The sequence below is a fragment of the Halyomorpha halys genome, unplaced genomic scaffold (genome assembly GCF_000696795.3).
Source record: "Halyomorpha halys isolate HHAL.00 unplaced genomic scaffold, Hhal_1.1 Scaffold176.1, whole genome shotgun sequence".
NCBI classification, from domain to species: domain Eukaryota; kingdom Metazoa; phylum Arthropoda; class Insecta; order Hemiptera; family Pentatomidae; genus Halyomorpha; species Halyomorpha halys.
The window spans coordinates 529,692-546,650 of record NW_027106234.1 but is presented as its reverse complement, the minus strand read 5'-3'; the positions used below and the strand labels follow the sequence as shown (position 1 = coordinate 546,650).

Here is a 16,959-nt window from a genome sequence, read left to right as displayed (position 1 = left end):
CTCAATATGTATTTTACATATTAAAAAAAAGTATACAACAAAAGTAGAATTTGATAATTTTAATAAATGAATAAATATTCTCAAAAGACAAAGATTTATAAGAAAGATATATCATGAATATTCTAATTAAGAAGGCAAAACAAAACAATAAGCTATAACTTAAAATATATACATATATTTTATATGGGAACAAAAATAAAAATTACTAAATTTAAATAATGATACATTTCATATAACTTATGATTTAAGTAAATAAAATTATCAAACAATACATAACATTATTTTTAGACAAACATTTTCCTATTAAACTTTATCACACAAAATATCACAGTTACTAGAAAATATCCCTGGTTGGAAAAGTGGAAGAAACTGTTCCAAAGATTTTGTGACAAATTCATACATTAAACCATACAGACAGTAATACAAATCCAACTGATTTAAAAAAAAAGGATTCTATTTACAATGGCAAGAATTCTAATTTAATAAATAACAAATAGATTGAAAAAAAACATTAAGTCTTTAAATATTTGCTTATATGTACAAACAATTAGTTTCCCTTAACATAAATTTACTAAGAGTAAAAGTAAAATAAACAATTAAGAGTGTTTTTTTCAAATTCTTAGAGAGGCATGTAAAATCAACATAAATAGATAATTTAAGTCAATACTTCAATACGTCAATACTTGTAAATTACTTCCTACATCAAAAATTTTATAAATAACCAACTAATGTTTCATGGTTTATTTTTGTTTTCAGTAAGTTGTATTACATTTACAGTCATAATAAAATGATTGAATGCAAGATATGAAATGCTGCCAAAATTAAATTTTCAATAGTTATAAACCTAGATAATTTAACTTAAGTAAATTCAGAAGACTGAAAATGAAGCCAGGAATTCAAATAACTAAAAATAAACCATTTAAATAACTTTAAAAGCGACTCTTAATTATTTTTATTAACAGGACGGAATACAATAAATTAATTTTTGAGCAATTGAACTCAAAGGATAGAATGGAACTAAATACTACAAAAACATTAAACATAAAAACTTAATACTAAAGATCATATTTTAATAATTATACACATATACAAACATATAAAAATTCAATATTTATTTTGCTTAATTATATTGTTTAAAAAAAAAAAAACCTAAAATAAAAATTGAACTACCATTCAGAAATCTTTTATAATACATAAAAGATCAAAGAATTTCATAATAAATTACAAGATAAAAAATGAGCATTTTAGGCAACTTAAAATAATAGAAATAAGTTTCATCAATATTAGGATACATGGATGAAATTTTGTGCCATTTGTTTATTAACAAAATCCATCATATTGGTAATGTATCAATATAATAAGTTTTGTTAATGGATATATTTTGAATTTCTTATTTATTCTAAAGTTTTTAGAAAACATTTTGAATAAAATATACTTCACAAAAATATGAATTTGTATTCTAGAATTAAAAATGTGAAACTTGATAAAAGTGATAGTTTCCATAAGTATAGTATAAAGGTTACTTATGTAACAAATAGAGGGAAAATTATGTTCCATCAACATACAAGATTTCATTATTCCAATTTTATAACGAACTATAAATTAATTAAACACAATATTAATTGAATAAAACAATATAAATTAAAAAAATAGTTTAAATATCCACGATTTAATATAAAATAGAACTTGATTGAGAAACACAAGAAAAAAATCATTAAGAGACAGTTTCTATAGTTTATCCTACCTTGGCTGCTTCAAACATTCAAGTTAACTTATTTACAAAAACACACACTGAACCAGGAATTTCAAGAACAATATTCCTCTAATGTTTTAGAGGAATATTGTTATAAACAAAGAGTGTGACATTAATTAATGAAAAGATTTTTTATAATTTTAAATAGAATATGTCAGTTATGAAATTAAAATATTTCAAAGCTCAGTAGTTAAAACAACACTTTAAACAGCAAATTCAGCACACCAATATGGTAAATGTATAAAAATCTTTTAATATCATATGGTTGCAAAGCTACATTATTTACCATTTTTCCTAAATGATATCAGTAGCAGCTCAATGTAATAACAATTTAAACTGAATTCTAACCATTTTTATCTTCGTTTTATATTAGAACAAAATATATTTATCATTTGAGTAAATTAATGGCAATAATATCTGAGGATATATTCCCAAGTCATTTTCCTTTATATTAAGGATACAAAAAAAAAAAAAAAAAAGGAATACATAAAATATGTTTAAACTACTATCATATCTTTGATTTACATTATAATGAAATAAATATATAAATAACAATTTGCCTAGGATATTTGGGATGTTATGCTACACTTGGGCTGTTTTGTGGAGCAGAAGCTGTAACAAACAAAAAGTTAATTGCAAAATGATAATATATATAAGTAAAGTATTTATAGATTGTAATAAATTAAATTATAAAATGAAGTACTTTAATTATATTTTACTCTAAAACATTGAACTAAATTAAATAAAATGAACCACATTAAGCTAACTGAAGCTAATAACATGAGTTGGGAATAACAAAAAAAATTACTTATAGAAAAAAAATTCCCTTTAATAGTTTTTTTAAAATTTATTTATTGATATTTACAACTGTATAAAAAAAATACAAGTAAATTTGATCATAATGACATAATGATATGATACAGGATGTAGAGAAACTACCCAGTAGTAGAACTCTAAAAACAGTTTACAATATAAGGTCACGAGGCCATCTTCTTTTCAGGCGCCTCGGAGGATTGCCAGGAATGGAAGAGGAAGCAAGGTTAGAAACTAGTGGGTTTGGGTGGTTAGGGAGTTTATAATGGAAAGAATAATATCGAGTTCGGGCTAGATCGGTTACATAAGGATCAGTTAGGTCTTTATGGATGGTTTTATTAGTAACAAAATAAGGAGCATTGAGGATTTTACGAAGAATTTTGGATTGTAAAGATTGGATACGAGAGGAATTCGAAGGTTTAGTGAAGCCCCAAAGTTCAACTCCGTATGTCCAGATGGGCCTTATTATTGTCATGTAGATCAGTCTTTTGTAATGAGTTGGAAGTTTAGACTGTTTGTCAAGTAAGTGCTGTAATAGTCGGAATCTGCGTGCAGTTTCCTGTCTTTTCAGTCTTGTGTGAGGATTCCAGGTTAGTCGTTTGTCAAGATGTAGTCCAAGATAACGAATCTGTTCTACAGGGGTAAGAGCCACATTATTAAAGTATACTGTAGGGCAGTCGGCAGGTTTACGACGAAGAGTAAATGTGATTTGTTGGGATTTATTTTTATCCTCCAATTTCGACACTATTCTTCAAGGATTGTGATATGGGACTGGAGAGTTTGGGATGCAATCAAAGGGTTATTACTAACTGTGAGCACACATGTGTCATCAGCATACGTGGTAAGGATATTGTTAGGAGTTGTTGGGATGTCAGCTGTATAGACGGTGTAGAGGATGGGACCGAGATTACTACCTTGAGGAACACCAGCGGATTGAAAATAGAGGGATGAATAGGAACCATTGTGGTTTACTAGGAATAATCTATTAGTAAGAAAGGAACGGATGATGAGAAAATATGTAGGAGGTAAGAATTTACAGAGTTTGTAAAGCAGTCCCGGGTGCCAGACTCGACCAAAAGCCTGCTCTATATCGAAAAAGACTCCCGCGAAGTACATTCTGTGCTCCAAAGAAGACGAGACAACGTCCACCACACGATGACATTGCTGGATAGTGGAGTGGGATGTTCGGAATCCAAACTGGTGATCTGGCATTATATGATTGGAATCTAGGATGGGGTATAGGCTTTTCAAAATAAGTTTTTCGAGGATTTTTCTCATGATCGGTAATAGAGAGATGGGACGGTAAGAGGATGGGTGTTCTGGCGGCTTTTGGGGTTTGGGGATCATTTTGATTCCCTTTAATAGTAAAAAGAAATAATTGTATCTTTCTTTATTCCATAAGTTTTAGAGAATCTCTTATCAAACCAAATTCAGCTTCACAATTAGTTTGATATACCCATTCATATCAATTAAAGATGCTTAGTATCATTTTTAGTGAGTTACATGGATAAAAAAAAAAAAAAAGAAATAATATTTTTGGATGAAAATAATCACATCTAAATTTGCTAGAGCTCATCTACTCACAAGCAATTACGAGATATATTAGAATTAATTTTTTAATAAAAACAATGTTTGTATAATAAAAAAATTGAAAACCTGGAATATCCTTTTGATTTAATTGAAAAAACAAATAATAATGGTTCATAAGTAAAATATTGTAGTATCAATAATGGTTGATTTCTATTTTGATCCAATTTCATTTCAAGGTTAAGAATATCTATTAAATGAAGATGACAGAGTTCAAATATACTGAACAATTACTTAAAATAAAGCATGATACCAAGTATAATATACAAAAAAAAGTACTTCTTAATCTTAATCAGTACTCACTTTCTCTTTGAGGTAGCCGCACAGCAAGAACACTGAAAAATCCAACAATAACTGCTCCTCCACAAACATAGATAAGAGACAATTTATAAAAATCGCTATGCAAATAGTTTTTAGGAGCCCTAAAAAATAAAAATTATTAGTGTAAAATCTTATAAAGAAAAATATTGTCATATAAACATAAAATTGAAAAATAAACTTCAAAATCTTGTAAAATCATGCAATAAATAAGAAAATGGCTTTGTAAAAACAGATTAATTTTAAATAATTATAATCCCAGGAATACTGGTTAAGTAATTTCTTCAGTAATTATTACAGTATTTATTAAATATACAATTTAATGCTTAAATGAAGAATTCATTAAACATACAATATCTATAAATTATAAAATATTTTGACTAATAACATTAAAGAGAGCTAGGTAATAGGCAACAATATATTTTAAAGTCTTTATTTACAAATAGTGCTAAAAGATTTTCTTCTATATTTTCTCTTACATTTTGGAGGCAGATTTAGGTAAGTGGAAACCCTAGTAAAAATTGTGGACCCCTTGAAAAAAAAATTAGTTTAAATTAGATTATGGCCTCTAAGACATTTGAAATTTTGTTTTTAGATTTACTTAATTATTATGGAGGGTTTTTAAACATTTTTGTTCATTTACAAAATCTTTAAACATAAGTTTGACCTTAGAGCCCCTTTGTGACCCTATGTGGCCAATTGACTGCCTTCTGCTTAATCCTGTCCTATTGCTTTTGCATGTAAATAAAATTATGGCATCCCATTTATCAAATGATTATTAAGGCCAATGGTAATTGCTTTCCAGATATTACTTGAGTAGCTACATTTTATGAACAAATCATTAGTTTTTTCAAAGTTCCATCATATCTCAAACATTATCAAACAGATTTTCGCTGTATTGAAAATACTGGGAAAAAAATAAGTTAGTTTAATCAGTTAGTTAAAAAATATATACATGAACATGGATTCTTAGTATTAATAACTAATGATTGGCAATTCAATAGTATAGACATTTTCACAATAGGACATCTGCGTACAACCTTCAGGGTAACGAAACATCTGGAAACCAACAGGGCATTTACCAAGTAAAATCCAGATGTTAGGCAGTCTGTAGGAACTGGGCAATATAGAAGCCAGGAGTTCTGACCTGAGCTTTTACCCTATAGCCCCATAACAACAAAAAATACTACATTTTTCCAGAAGAAAGTCTTGGAACCCATTCCTTAAAGAGGAAAATCCAATCAGTAGGTTAGAAGAAGATTAAAAGGGTAGAAGGGTGAAAAATATATTTTGGAAAGAAGTAGATAGAGGGGTTGAAGACATTCTAATTGAAGAACTGGCTGAAAGAAACTGAGAACATAGCTAGATGTACCAATCCAGCACTACCAAGTCTTAATAATATTTCAATGAGTATTGTATCATTACAATTTTGGTTGCTAATTTAATAAATTATTAAAGTATGTCAAACACTAACATATCCTGTATTCTCAATTTCATTAACTTAATGCCAGTATAAATATCATGTTTATTCCAGTATTTTATTGTTAAGTTCTCGGATAAATTCAAATATACTTCTTGTAAATATTTGTAATAAACCCAAAGATATTTCAAGATCCGAAAATTGATTTGATAAATAAAATACCTTCAGGAATCAGTTTGAAATAATTATATGAAGGCCAAGAAGTAACAAATAAATATGAATAATGATACATAATTACTTTAATTGATAACAATCTTTATGAACTGAAAAATTGCATCTTAAAAACGAGAATTTTCCCCCTTGTTTATTTTGAACTACTAAATTAACAAATTCTATAGTTATAATTTTTACTCGATTTTGAAGATAATAGAACTGCAACCTACAAAGTAACAAACTAAAGTTTTTATGAATAATAAAGTGAAAAAAAAAACTTACATTGCTTGTATGACCATGATTATGAGACCACAGGAAAATTTATCAGCGAAGCTCATAATTCCATAAACAAATGCACTATTTCCAACATCATCTCCTATCATTTCAGCAGTTACTGACAAACTTGTTACCAAAAGGATGGAAACTGCTGCACCTGTTTTCAAATTAATTGAATTAATTATCGTTAAGAAAATTTTTGAGTAAACTCAATCATATCTTCCATATTAAATATTTATAAACACAACTTTATAACATCTATAAATTTTATAGATATTAGGTACTTTCAAGTATGAGCCAAATAAATATTTTAAAATATTTGTTCTATTTATTATATTTTTGAAATCATAAGCATAAAGACCCACTTGTTGAATTTAAACTTGTTGGAATTGGAAATTGTAATATTGCTAGGAAAGAATTGTTTTAATGACATTTTTTTTTTTAAAAATAAACAAATAGATTTTACATTGACCAACAAAGAAAATGTTTGACACTCAATAATAATTGATATTAATATATATCTTCCTAATGAAAACAAGGATCACCATGAAACAAATTAATTAGCTCTTGTTTCTGAAATATAGTTATATCCTATTAATAACCATTTAAGTCATGATTTTCAGTTAGCGGGTAATTCATACTTTTATTTTAGATGATATAGGCAATCAGTGCTGGTAAAACATTTTGCCCTTTAAGGTCACTTGGTTTTTTAAACATTAGAATCTTTTTTTTTTTTTAAATACCACAGAAATGTGCCAATGCAGTAGACAATTTTTTTTACATTTGTGATAATATAAAATTGAGAGCCCTGGAATGGATCCTCAGCCACTGGTAAGAGCTGCTCACAACCATTATTTCAGTGTACAAGTAGGTAATATAATAAATTATGAGCAACACACATTTGTAATAAATCATCTTCAGTGATTCTACTAGAGTGGATGAATGGAAAGCAAGAGGCACTTTTCCTATACTTATGGTTTGGTGAGAGCCAACTAAACATGTAAGTGACTGTTATTTCAGTATAATAACCCTTTTTAAAGTAGCTGGTCAAAGACAAAGAAAGGAGAAGTATAGTACCCCAAACTTCCTTCTGCTATTCGAAATTTTCCACATTACAATACTTTACTCATACAAAACTCTCCAAAAGCTAATTTATATGAAGAACATGAAGGCTTTGAGGAATAAAAAAACATCAAAGTTGATTCTTCATGTGACCCAGATTACGTCGTAGACCACTTAGATATGCCCCACACTTTTTCAAGATCTTGACTTGTCAAAAGAAAAGTTTAACTATTGGGGACTAGGCTACATCTCCTACCACCAGGTGTCAGGATCATCAAGTATAGTTGTAATCAGAGAGATCTGCTTTCGTTTATGGAGAAACAACCTTTTTGATTGCACTAATGTTAACAGGTTGATGGAATACTTGAGTTTACTTCATGACCCACCTGAATGGAGGGTGTTTGATAGACTATTCTAAATGGAGTTTCTATTCTTTGAAGTGGAATTCTAGATTTATTTGCAAATACTTCAAATTTATTTTTATTTTGTTATATTACATTCTGTCATAACTTGAAATATTGATAATGATTTTGAACTAGAAATTGCGATGTTTCTTATTATCCTTTAGAAAATAGTAAACAGCCAACATATATTATGAACTATGGAAACATAAACAAATTAAAATAATCATTGCTGTATTTGTTTTTCTCAACCCTGAAATAGTAAACATTAGCTTATTGGGGTTAGGAAATATTCAGATTTTTTTTTGGTTAGTGTTATTTTTTAAACCATACATTAAAATTTTGTGATTATCTAAGGCGAAAGGATGTTGATGGTGGGCCACTATAAGGTGAGTTTTTTTCTGCTAGTTTTGAGATTTGTAAAGAAATTTCCTGTTACCAATTATGAGCAGTTTGTATTCATGGCATTGTCATAAATTGAAATAATAATAATAATAATAATTGCTTTATTCATAGATATTAAACAGTCCTTCCATTAAACATTCTCTCTACTTAATGGTACTACTCCTATTTATGTTTTCTAAGAATATACTATCAAACTAAATATTTTTAATGACTACCCTCTTTCCTCTCTCCCACTAGATGCATTGAAAATTCCTTCTAATCTTAATTTTTGGAGAAAAGAATTGTTTGTCTCAGCAGCCAACAAGAGCAACCCTGACTTCATTCAATTTTGACAACTAAATTGGTCATGGAAATCGATAATCTCATTTTGTTACTTATCCAGTACTTCCAAACTAAGTACTGAACCTAAGGGCCTTAATGGTTTGTGGTGAAAAATCAAAGTAAAAATAAATAATAATAAATTATTAACTTACCATAAAGGATAGAGACACCATAAATACCATAAGAAATATATATATCACCAGTCCCAAAAAATACCCATATACAACCTCCAAGAGCAAGCAAGCATCCAATAGAGAAAGCAAGCTGGAAACATGAATTATATAGTTAAATTTAAAAATTTAAAATGTATTTTACTATTTCAAATATAATTGTAATTTTTAATAATAATCTAAATAATAATTTAACTCGTACCTTTCTCCCACAGAATCCATATAATGGTTTACAAATCCACGATGAAAGAAAGCTAGCAACATACATTACAAAAGGTATGACAGCTAAACTTTCACTCTCCATATTCAAGTAGGAATGAAGATATAATACAATGAAAGATTGACTAACATTGACAAAAACTCTAGTTGTAGTATAAACAAGAGCAACTTGATAAAGAATCCATCTTAGAAACAAATCCTTAAAGGATAATCTTTCTGATGATCTGTTGGTATCATCGTTTTCGAGTAGAGGTGGCTCATCGTCATTTTCTTTGACAAGCAAATAAAAAAGCAAAGAAGTTACAGCACCTCCAACACATAATGAATAAACTATAATCTGTAAAAAATAAAATATCTACATAAATACAAAGTAAAGTAAAAGATGTTGCACAAAAAAATAACATTCTTAAAAACATCTAGTGGGGTATAATTGCAGTTGGGATTCATGGAATATTTTATAATATTAAAAACGCATAAAAATATTATAGACATTATTTTATCTGATATTTAGAATTGGATATCAAAGAAGTGAATAACATTGAATTCTTGAGAGAAAATAATATGGATAAAAAGCAATACATTGATAACTTACTTGAAACTTATAGAGATCGCTTCGAGAAACATTGTCTGAGCTTCCATTCACTCCAAGCACCCCCCATGTCACAGCATAAGATATCAAATTAGATAATATAGTGAATGTATTTCTAAAAATAAAAAATGAGGAAATAAAAAAAGAGAGAAAAAAAAAATTAAAAGAATTAAAACAAGTTCATGAGTAAATGAATAGAAACCTTATTGATAGTAATCCAGTACGGTCCATTTCATCTGATGATAAATCAGGAACTAATGCTAAATGAGCAGTTTGCACAGCAGCCCATCCAAATTGAAAAATTGTCACAAAAAAACCATAATATATCAATTTCTGCCATTGAGAAAAGTCTTCACACCCAATACATGGAGAATACATGAACGGCATAGCAACAAGAACACATACAGTACCTATAAAAATTATAAAAGTTTAACATTAAATTTTAATTATTAAAAAACAATCAAATAATACCATAAAAGTAATATAAGATACATTAAGAGAGTCATGTATTATTTAAACAGAGTTTGACACTTGTAGTTTCATAAATCTAAGACTAAAATATTTCAATAAACATTAATTAAATGAAAAAGGGCACTGCTCAATTGTGTTGGGATGGTGGACATAGAATATAGCAAAGAGTCATAAAATGATAATTTCACACATCAATGTTTTTTATTTTCATAAAAATTATTCTAAAAAATCAAATCAATCAATAAATTGGTAGATATTGTTGATAACTTTTGAGGTGTGAAATCTTAGAATACCTATTAGTTTAAATTAAAGTGGGGAAAACAATTACAGGTTTTCAAAATTTCAAAAACTTGAGAACAACAATTGAAACATTTTACTAAAAGAAGTAAATATAGAGTCCTGATGGTAACTTTTTATTTAAACATATTTTAAATCAAAGGGTCTATGGGTCTATAAACTTCCAAAATACTATTATTAACAAAGAAAACATGTAAGTATTATGTAGAAAAACATGAAAGCATAGAATGAACTCTTAGATTAATTACCTAGAAGATGCCAAGACTTTCTTTTTCCATACTTCGATAAGCAGAATAAACTAGTTCGATCCGAGAATATACCAATAAATGGAGTCGAAACGGCATCTGCTATCTGGCCGATGAGTAATATCGCTCCTGCATTGACATTGCTGAACTGAAGAACGGAATTGTAAAACAGCAAACTATAGGTGAACCATATGGAAGAACAAAGATCATTTAGCACATGGCCAAATCCGTATCCAAGCCGTTCAAGCCGGGTCAGTGACATCTTTTTCTCTGAAAATTAAATAATATATAATTATTAAGAAAATCTAATGAATTTATGTATATACATATTGTAATAATCAAAAATTATTAAAATAAAATACATGGAATTTTATATAGTTTTTAACTTATTTCTCATATCTTAAAGATAGCTTAGGTTCAAATGAAAAGCTTTAATATTTAACAGATAGAATTTTATTTAAATTTTATAATATAATAAACTCTTAATCTCAGGGCGGGTTTCTAGGCAATCAGTAACAGATACTTTACTACTAATAACACTTAAACTTAATTAATTTCTCTTTTACAAATGTATTTAAATTTAGGTATAACAAAACTAACCAATTTCATAGAATCTTCTTCTGATGATTTTCTCAACAAACTAACACCAACCTCCAAACCACAAACCAATAGTTCAGTAAACAAACACTAATGAAACAAAGCATTGGTCTAAAAGTTTTCAAATCACTTCTCATCCACCGAAGTGTGTTGTTTGGTAATCCAAACAAAGAATCCTTTTTTCTTCTTGGGTGACTCTCCGATGTCTCCTTTTACAAGATGTCCACCCTTGAGCTGGACAAGCAATGATGAGGACCTCATCATCAAGGAAATATCATTCGCCGCCCGCACACAAGCAACTAATGAATGCTAAGAACCAAAACCTGTCTGGATGTTCCATGTAAACATCGATTGTCACACAACAGTTTTGGATTTTTGCAAATGATTTACTTTCTGAACATTATTATTCTTTAGCACTATTTCTTGACTTCTATTTTTTCTTAAATTTACTACATTTTCAATTATGATGGGAAGATAGAATAGAGTTTTTAAAATATTTGAATCTGCTCAATATGGCCTCGATTCAACGAACTTTTCGCAAGACATATGCCGCCATCTTGAATTTGAACGATATATTTTATGACTGCATAGTTTACTTAACAAAATTGGTTAGCTTGCTTTTAAGAATTAAAATCAAGATGATAATAGAGTTATCATGGTGTATAACATAATGTTTGGTTAAATCAGTTCAAACAATCATAATAGTTTATTCTCATTTAAATCAAAAGTAAATTAGATTTGAGATAAGTTTATTAATATAAACATATGAATATAATACAGGCGTTGATGACCGGTAGGTTTTAACAACAACCAACAAGCAACTAACCAATTGATATAAACAAGGATTAAAAATTTTAAATCACTAAAAAAACTTTAAAATGTTTGTGTAAGTGCCTACTAGTGGTGCATCTACCCCATATAATTAAACCTAAAATGTTCTAATTCAAATCCAACTTGATACCAGATAATTTTCTCAGTTTTTCTTGACAGATATCAGACCGAGGTTTGGATTTCACCTAGTAGGAATTCTATCGTTACTGGCTTTACCGACAAAACATCATGAATTCATATAAAGTAAAGAGGCTTCTAAAAATTTTTTTTTGGGAGAGGGCTCCAAAGAAAATTTTTGGAATTGTCCGAACACGAATACCAAAAATTTATCAAGAATCAGTACGAGCATTGTAATCCCAAAGCCAGAACGCAATTATGTGGACAAGCCCTTAAGGTTCCTACGTCGTTTGGGAGTTATTGACCTCATTAGGTATCATTGAGGCAGCTCATAGATCACTTGACAATTCGTTATTTGTCAATTAATTGTCTACGACGTAACTGAACAACTATCGTTTTTTCCAAAACGAAATAAGATAAAAATGTCAGATTAGAGATTTTGCTGAAGAGGTTAGAAAAAAAAATGTCTAAATCAATCAAATGAATGATCGTTAGAAGCTAGAAGTCTTTTATAATCATAGATTTCTTTTTTTTTTTAGATTTATGTACATATACATACTTGAAACATATCTGTGTCTACAAACCTCGCGGTCCAAAGGAGTTATAAAATAAAAATATGTTTCAGACTTCAAATCAAAGATCCGTAAAATTCTCGGGAAGAAGTAAAAAAAATGTAAAGCCAAGCAACTAAACTTTTTCACTTAAAAAAAATCTATTACTTCAAAAAATATAATAATAATACTGTATATATATTTAAATTTAAGTATACCTTGCACCACTGAGTACTATTTCTTTATACCGCTAGAAATAAGTTTTGGGGTTATGTTACTAAAATATGAGAGAATATGATAATAATTTACTAATTAGTAAATAATTAAGTTCTAATCCTTTCCCGGCATCAACAAATACAACAGTATATGTTGATCAATTCATAACATAAAAGAACATCAGTAGATATTTGGCTGTCATAAAGGAAAATAAATATGCGATACAACAAATGATTCAGAAACGGGTGTTCAACATTTCTCCAATTTGGTATTTTAATCCAAAATGTAGAATTAACATTGTTTTTTGCATCATAAAATAAAAGGTTATGTAAATTGGCAATTAAAAATGATCTAATAAATGCGTAGCATTCAGTTGACGATCAAATATCTCATAAAATTTATACCTACCATGAATTATATTTTTATGTAAATAAAAATTATTATACTATATCAATTTGAAAGAATTTCAAAACAATATTCACAAATTCTGAGCGAGGACAGATAAACGAACTCCAAATCTTCATATAAATATAATCGATCAATATCTGAACTATAAGTATATACTGTCAGTTCTTTAAATTCACCATGATGCCTTGGTAAATAAACAAAAAAATATCGTGATATTTTTCCAATGAGGAAAATTTATAGAAAATAAAGTCTATAAAAATTAAACCGTATGAAATTTATAACATTACATTTTTTATTTATTTTCAAGGGAAAACTCTCAGTACTTCTCTCTCCTTTTGTTTATATACTTCGGACGACGTTTCAGACAAAATATCTATTATTCAGTAAATATACAAATTATTACACTAGAAGTAGATAAATCTTATCAACTTTTACATTTAATATTAGATTTCAACCATTTCATACCCATTCAAATAAATAAAATGATCACAGTCGAAAATAAAGTAAAGGACAAGAAAACAGGTATAATACAAAAATTAAGGCAATATAAATAAATAATATATTCTGTTAAATATTATAGTTTCAAAAATACCAATTTCAGGACAATTGGTAATAAAATATTTTATAATCTGGCCAAATTATTTAAAATGAAGAGGATATAAGACGGTAGAATAATAAAGATAAATACAAAAAAACAAAAATTTACAAATAATTGACTTTTCTCAATTTATATAGTGATTATTTCAATACATAGTAGTTTAATAAAATAATGAATAATTTAAATAAAACAGTACATGTTAAAGTTGATGAGATGTTAAAATTTTTAGGACTGGATAATGGACAGTTTGTCCGAAACGTCGACCAAATTATAGAAATAGTGGAAGTGAAAAGTATTAAAGAAATTTTCCCTTAAAATTAATTAAAATCTGTACAACTACAACCCATGAAGAATACAACCCAACGGTTGTGCAAGGAGGTGATTTGGTCAGAAAATCGAACCCGGGGCTTGGAGTTAGTAGCATCGTGCCTTACCAAAGTGCCACCACGATCCCTCCCATAAAAATAAATATTTAATAAAATTGTATAGTCTTAGCCAAAGGTTGAATAACAGAGAATCTAGAATTTTTAAGTTTTCCAAAAATCAGTTGTCATGGGTTGAGTTCGTTTTGCAGATAACAATACGCTTAGATTATAGCATCTTAGTATGGTCAGTGTTATTTCTATTGCGTGTTTTTTAAAAATAAATTATATTTTAGATGAATGGAATATGGTCCGGATGCGGTAAAAAAAAACTCAAATAGTAAATAATTATACTATTTTATTGAGCCAACGTTTCGCCCCACGTTGCAGGGCTTCGTCAGGGCTAAAAATTCAACGTAAAAAAAAGACTAAAAATTCAACGTCAGGGCCTTACTTAAATTCAACGTGGGGCGAAACGTTGGCTCAATAAAATAGTATAATTATTTACTATTTGAGTTTTTTTTTTTACCGCACTCGGACCATATTCCATTCATCTATACATACGGTCAATCAATAATCTTCCAGTAAATTATATTTTGTTTTAAAGTTTTGAGGTTAAAACAAAAACTCCAGGATACTTAATATACTTTTTTAAAAAAAATATTTAGAGTATATTAATTTTTACATAATTTGTTGATTTTCTGTATCTATATCACCATTTTTATTAATTATTCTTTTAAAGGCGCATTAGGTTGAAAACAAAATATGAAAAAGAAAAAAAAAAAGAAAAAAAGGGGAAAGGATAGAAAAGGAAGAAATAGAGAGAGAAAAGGGACTAACAAATAAAAAATTATAAATATAGAAAGAAGGAAAAAATCATGAAAAAGAAAAAAAAAAAAGAGAGATAATCATATTCTATTATTATTTGTTTACTCGTTAAGCCTATTTATTGTAAGATCAAAAATATTGTCTAATTTTATTAAAATAAGTATGCTGTGTGGCTAGCAACCAGATGAAGCCTTTTGGCAGCACAACTCTGTTTTTTTTAAATAAAGTTTTCCCCCTCTTTTAGTTCGAATTGTTTGAGAACATTCATTGAATATTTTGAAGAAAACTTTAGATTCGATCGAGCCAACGGATTGAAATATAGTAACAAAGGTAAAAATTAAACATTCAATACAAGTACGATACTAATACAAATTCAATTTCCAATATTTTGTCCTCAAATTGTTTCAAATCTTCAACAGAATAATTTGAACCATCATAATTCAAAATGTGTTCAGCCATTGGCATAAAAATCGTTACATGCCCGACACATCACCCTCCCTGTGGCTGCGACGTAGTCGGGTAAAAAAAAGAATATATTATTAACTTTAACAAGATTAGGATAGGAAAAGTAATAATATCGCGGGGCTTGCCATAGAAAAGCAAATTATAGCGCTTGTTTTCCTCAACAGAAATACCCACATAACTGAGTCCATTCTGATAAGTAGAGCAATTTTCCTTACTTAATTTCAAATATATCTCAATTCTCTCTCTATTCAAATTTTTGATGATACATTTGTTGTTTCCATATTTTCTGTTTTTTCCACGACGATTCAAGTTTGACCGAGTGTGACGATTTGTCATATTTTTATCTCTCGAAACATTCATTTAGCTAACACATTTTTGGGTCTCCTAAATTAAAAAAAAAAGTGTAAAATCGATGAATAAAGTGTCACTTCCTGTAAGTCGATTTTAACGAAGTCGTAACATCCAAAAATAAATCTATATTAAATATCTAATTTCAGATTCATATAACTTTTAATTTCTGAACTAGCATGTTAACATGTGAACATTTACAGAGATATCAATTTGCTAAACTTGATTGATTGGATTCAGGATACTTTTCCAATGAAAATTTGAATTTCGAAATTTTGTAAGATTCACGTACTTTCCCTTACTATATATTTTATATATAGGTAAGTGGAAGTAAAAAGCATATTTTTTACTGTATTTCGAGAATTATTGAACATGAAGAGCTCTATTAGCAGATCAAATATTAGCAAACTTATACTACTCTGAAAAGGTTTATTAATTTTTTAGCAAGATAGACCGAGTGGCGGTTAATAAAGGCATAAAAATAGTAAATGAAAACTATTTATTATTTCAATCTGACAGCCTTGACGAACCCCTGCAAGGCGGTTTTCTTTTACTATTTCGATATTTTTATTGGACCGCCACCCGGACTATCTTCCTACAATCTACTTCATACAGTCAACTATCTTCCTCAAACAGTTTATTTATTTTTTATTGTGCAGTAGATAGCTTTTAAGATATTTTGCGCTAGGTGAAAAAATGAGCGAACATTTTAGGCTTTAAAGATTTTCGGATATTTTTATTTTGTAATTTATTCTTATTTTTTAAAAACAACAACTTAATATTTTTCAATATAAAATTGTCTGAATTTATACTATACAATATTTCTTTATGATTTTTGAAAAAATACAATTAATTGCATAAAATAAAATCCCCATTTTTTCCCTTTTTTTAGTTTTAGTATGTCAAAAAGAAACCAATAAGGAACAAAAAAAAAATCAAAACCCGCCTTTTAAGAATTATTTTCGCCTAAAAACTATGTTTTCCTTATATCTCCATTACCACAAGAAGGTGTGGTCAAAATCCAGACTCAACTACCGATTGAATGATTAGCTATTAAAGATATATATGTATATATATA

The 16,959-nt window shown here is 28.3% G+C and overlaps 1 protein-coding gene across 6 annotated transcripts in view; it reads right to left on the bottom strand.

Annotated features, from left to right (window-relative positions):
• Positions 1-159: 159 nt before the first annotated feature.
• LOC106679083 (major facilitator superfamily domain-containing protein 12) overlaps positions 160-16,959 on the bottom strand; it is a 214,742-nt gene continuing 197,942 nt past the window's right edge. For all 6 annotated transcript variants that reach the window (XM_067044601.1, XM_067044602.1, XM_067044600.1 and 3 more), the window contains 8 exons: positions 10,564-10,830; positions 9,750-9,957; positions 9,551-9,662; positions 8,942-9,295; positions 8,722-8,833; positions 6,387-6,537; positions 4,457-4,575; positions 160-2,365 (listed from right to left, as the gene is read on the bottom strand). In XM_067044601.1, the coding sequence (XP_066900702.1) occupies positions 2,331-2,365; positions 4,457-4,575; positions 6,387-6,537; positions 8,722-8,833; positions 8,942-9,295; positions 9,551-9,662; positions 9,750-9,957; positions 10,564-10,822 (1,350 nt within the window). In that variant the 5' untranslated portion in view covers positions 10,823-10,830 and the 3' untranslated portion in view covers positions 160-2,330. The remainder of the gene's footprint in view (positions 2,366-4,456; positions 4,576-6,386; positions 6,538-8,721; positions 8,834-8,941; positions 9,296-9,550; positions 9,663-9,749; positions 9,958-10,563; positions 10,831-16,959) is intronic.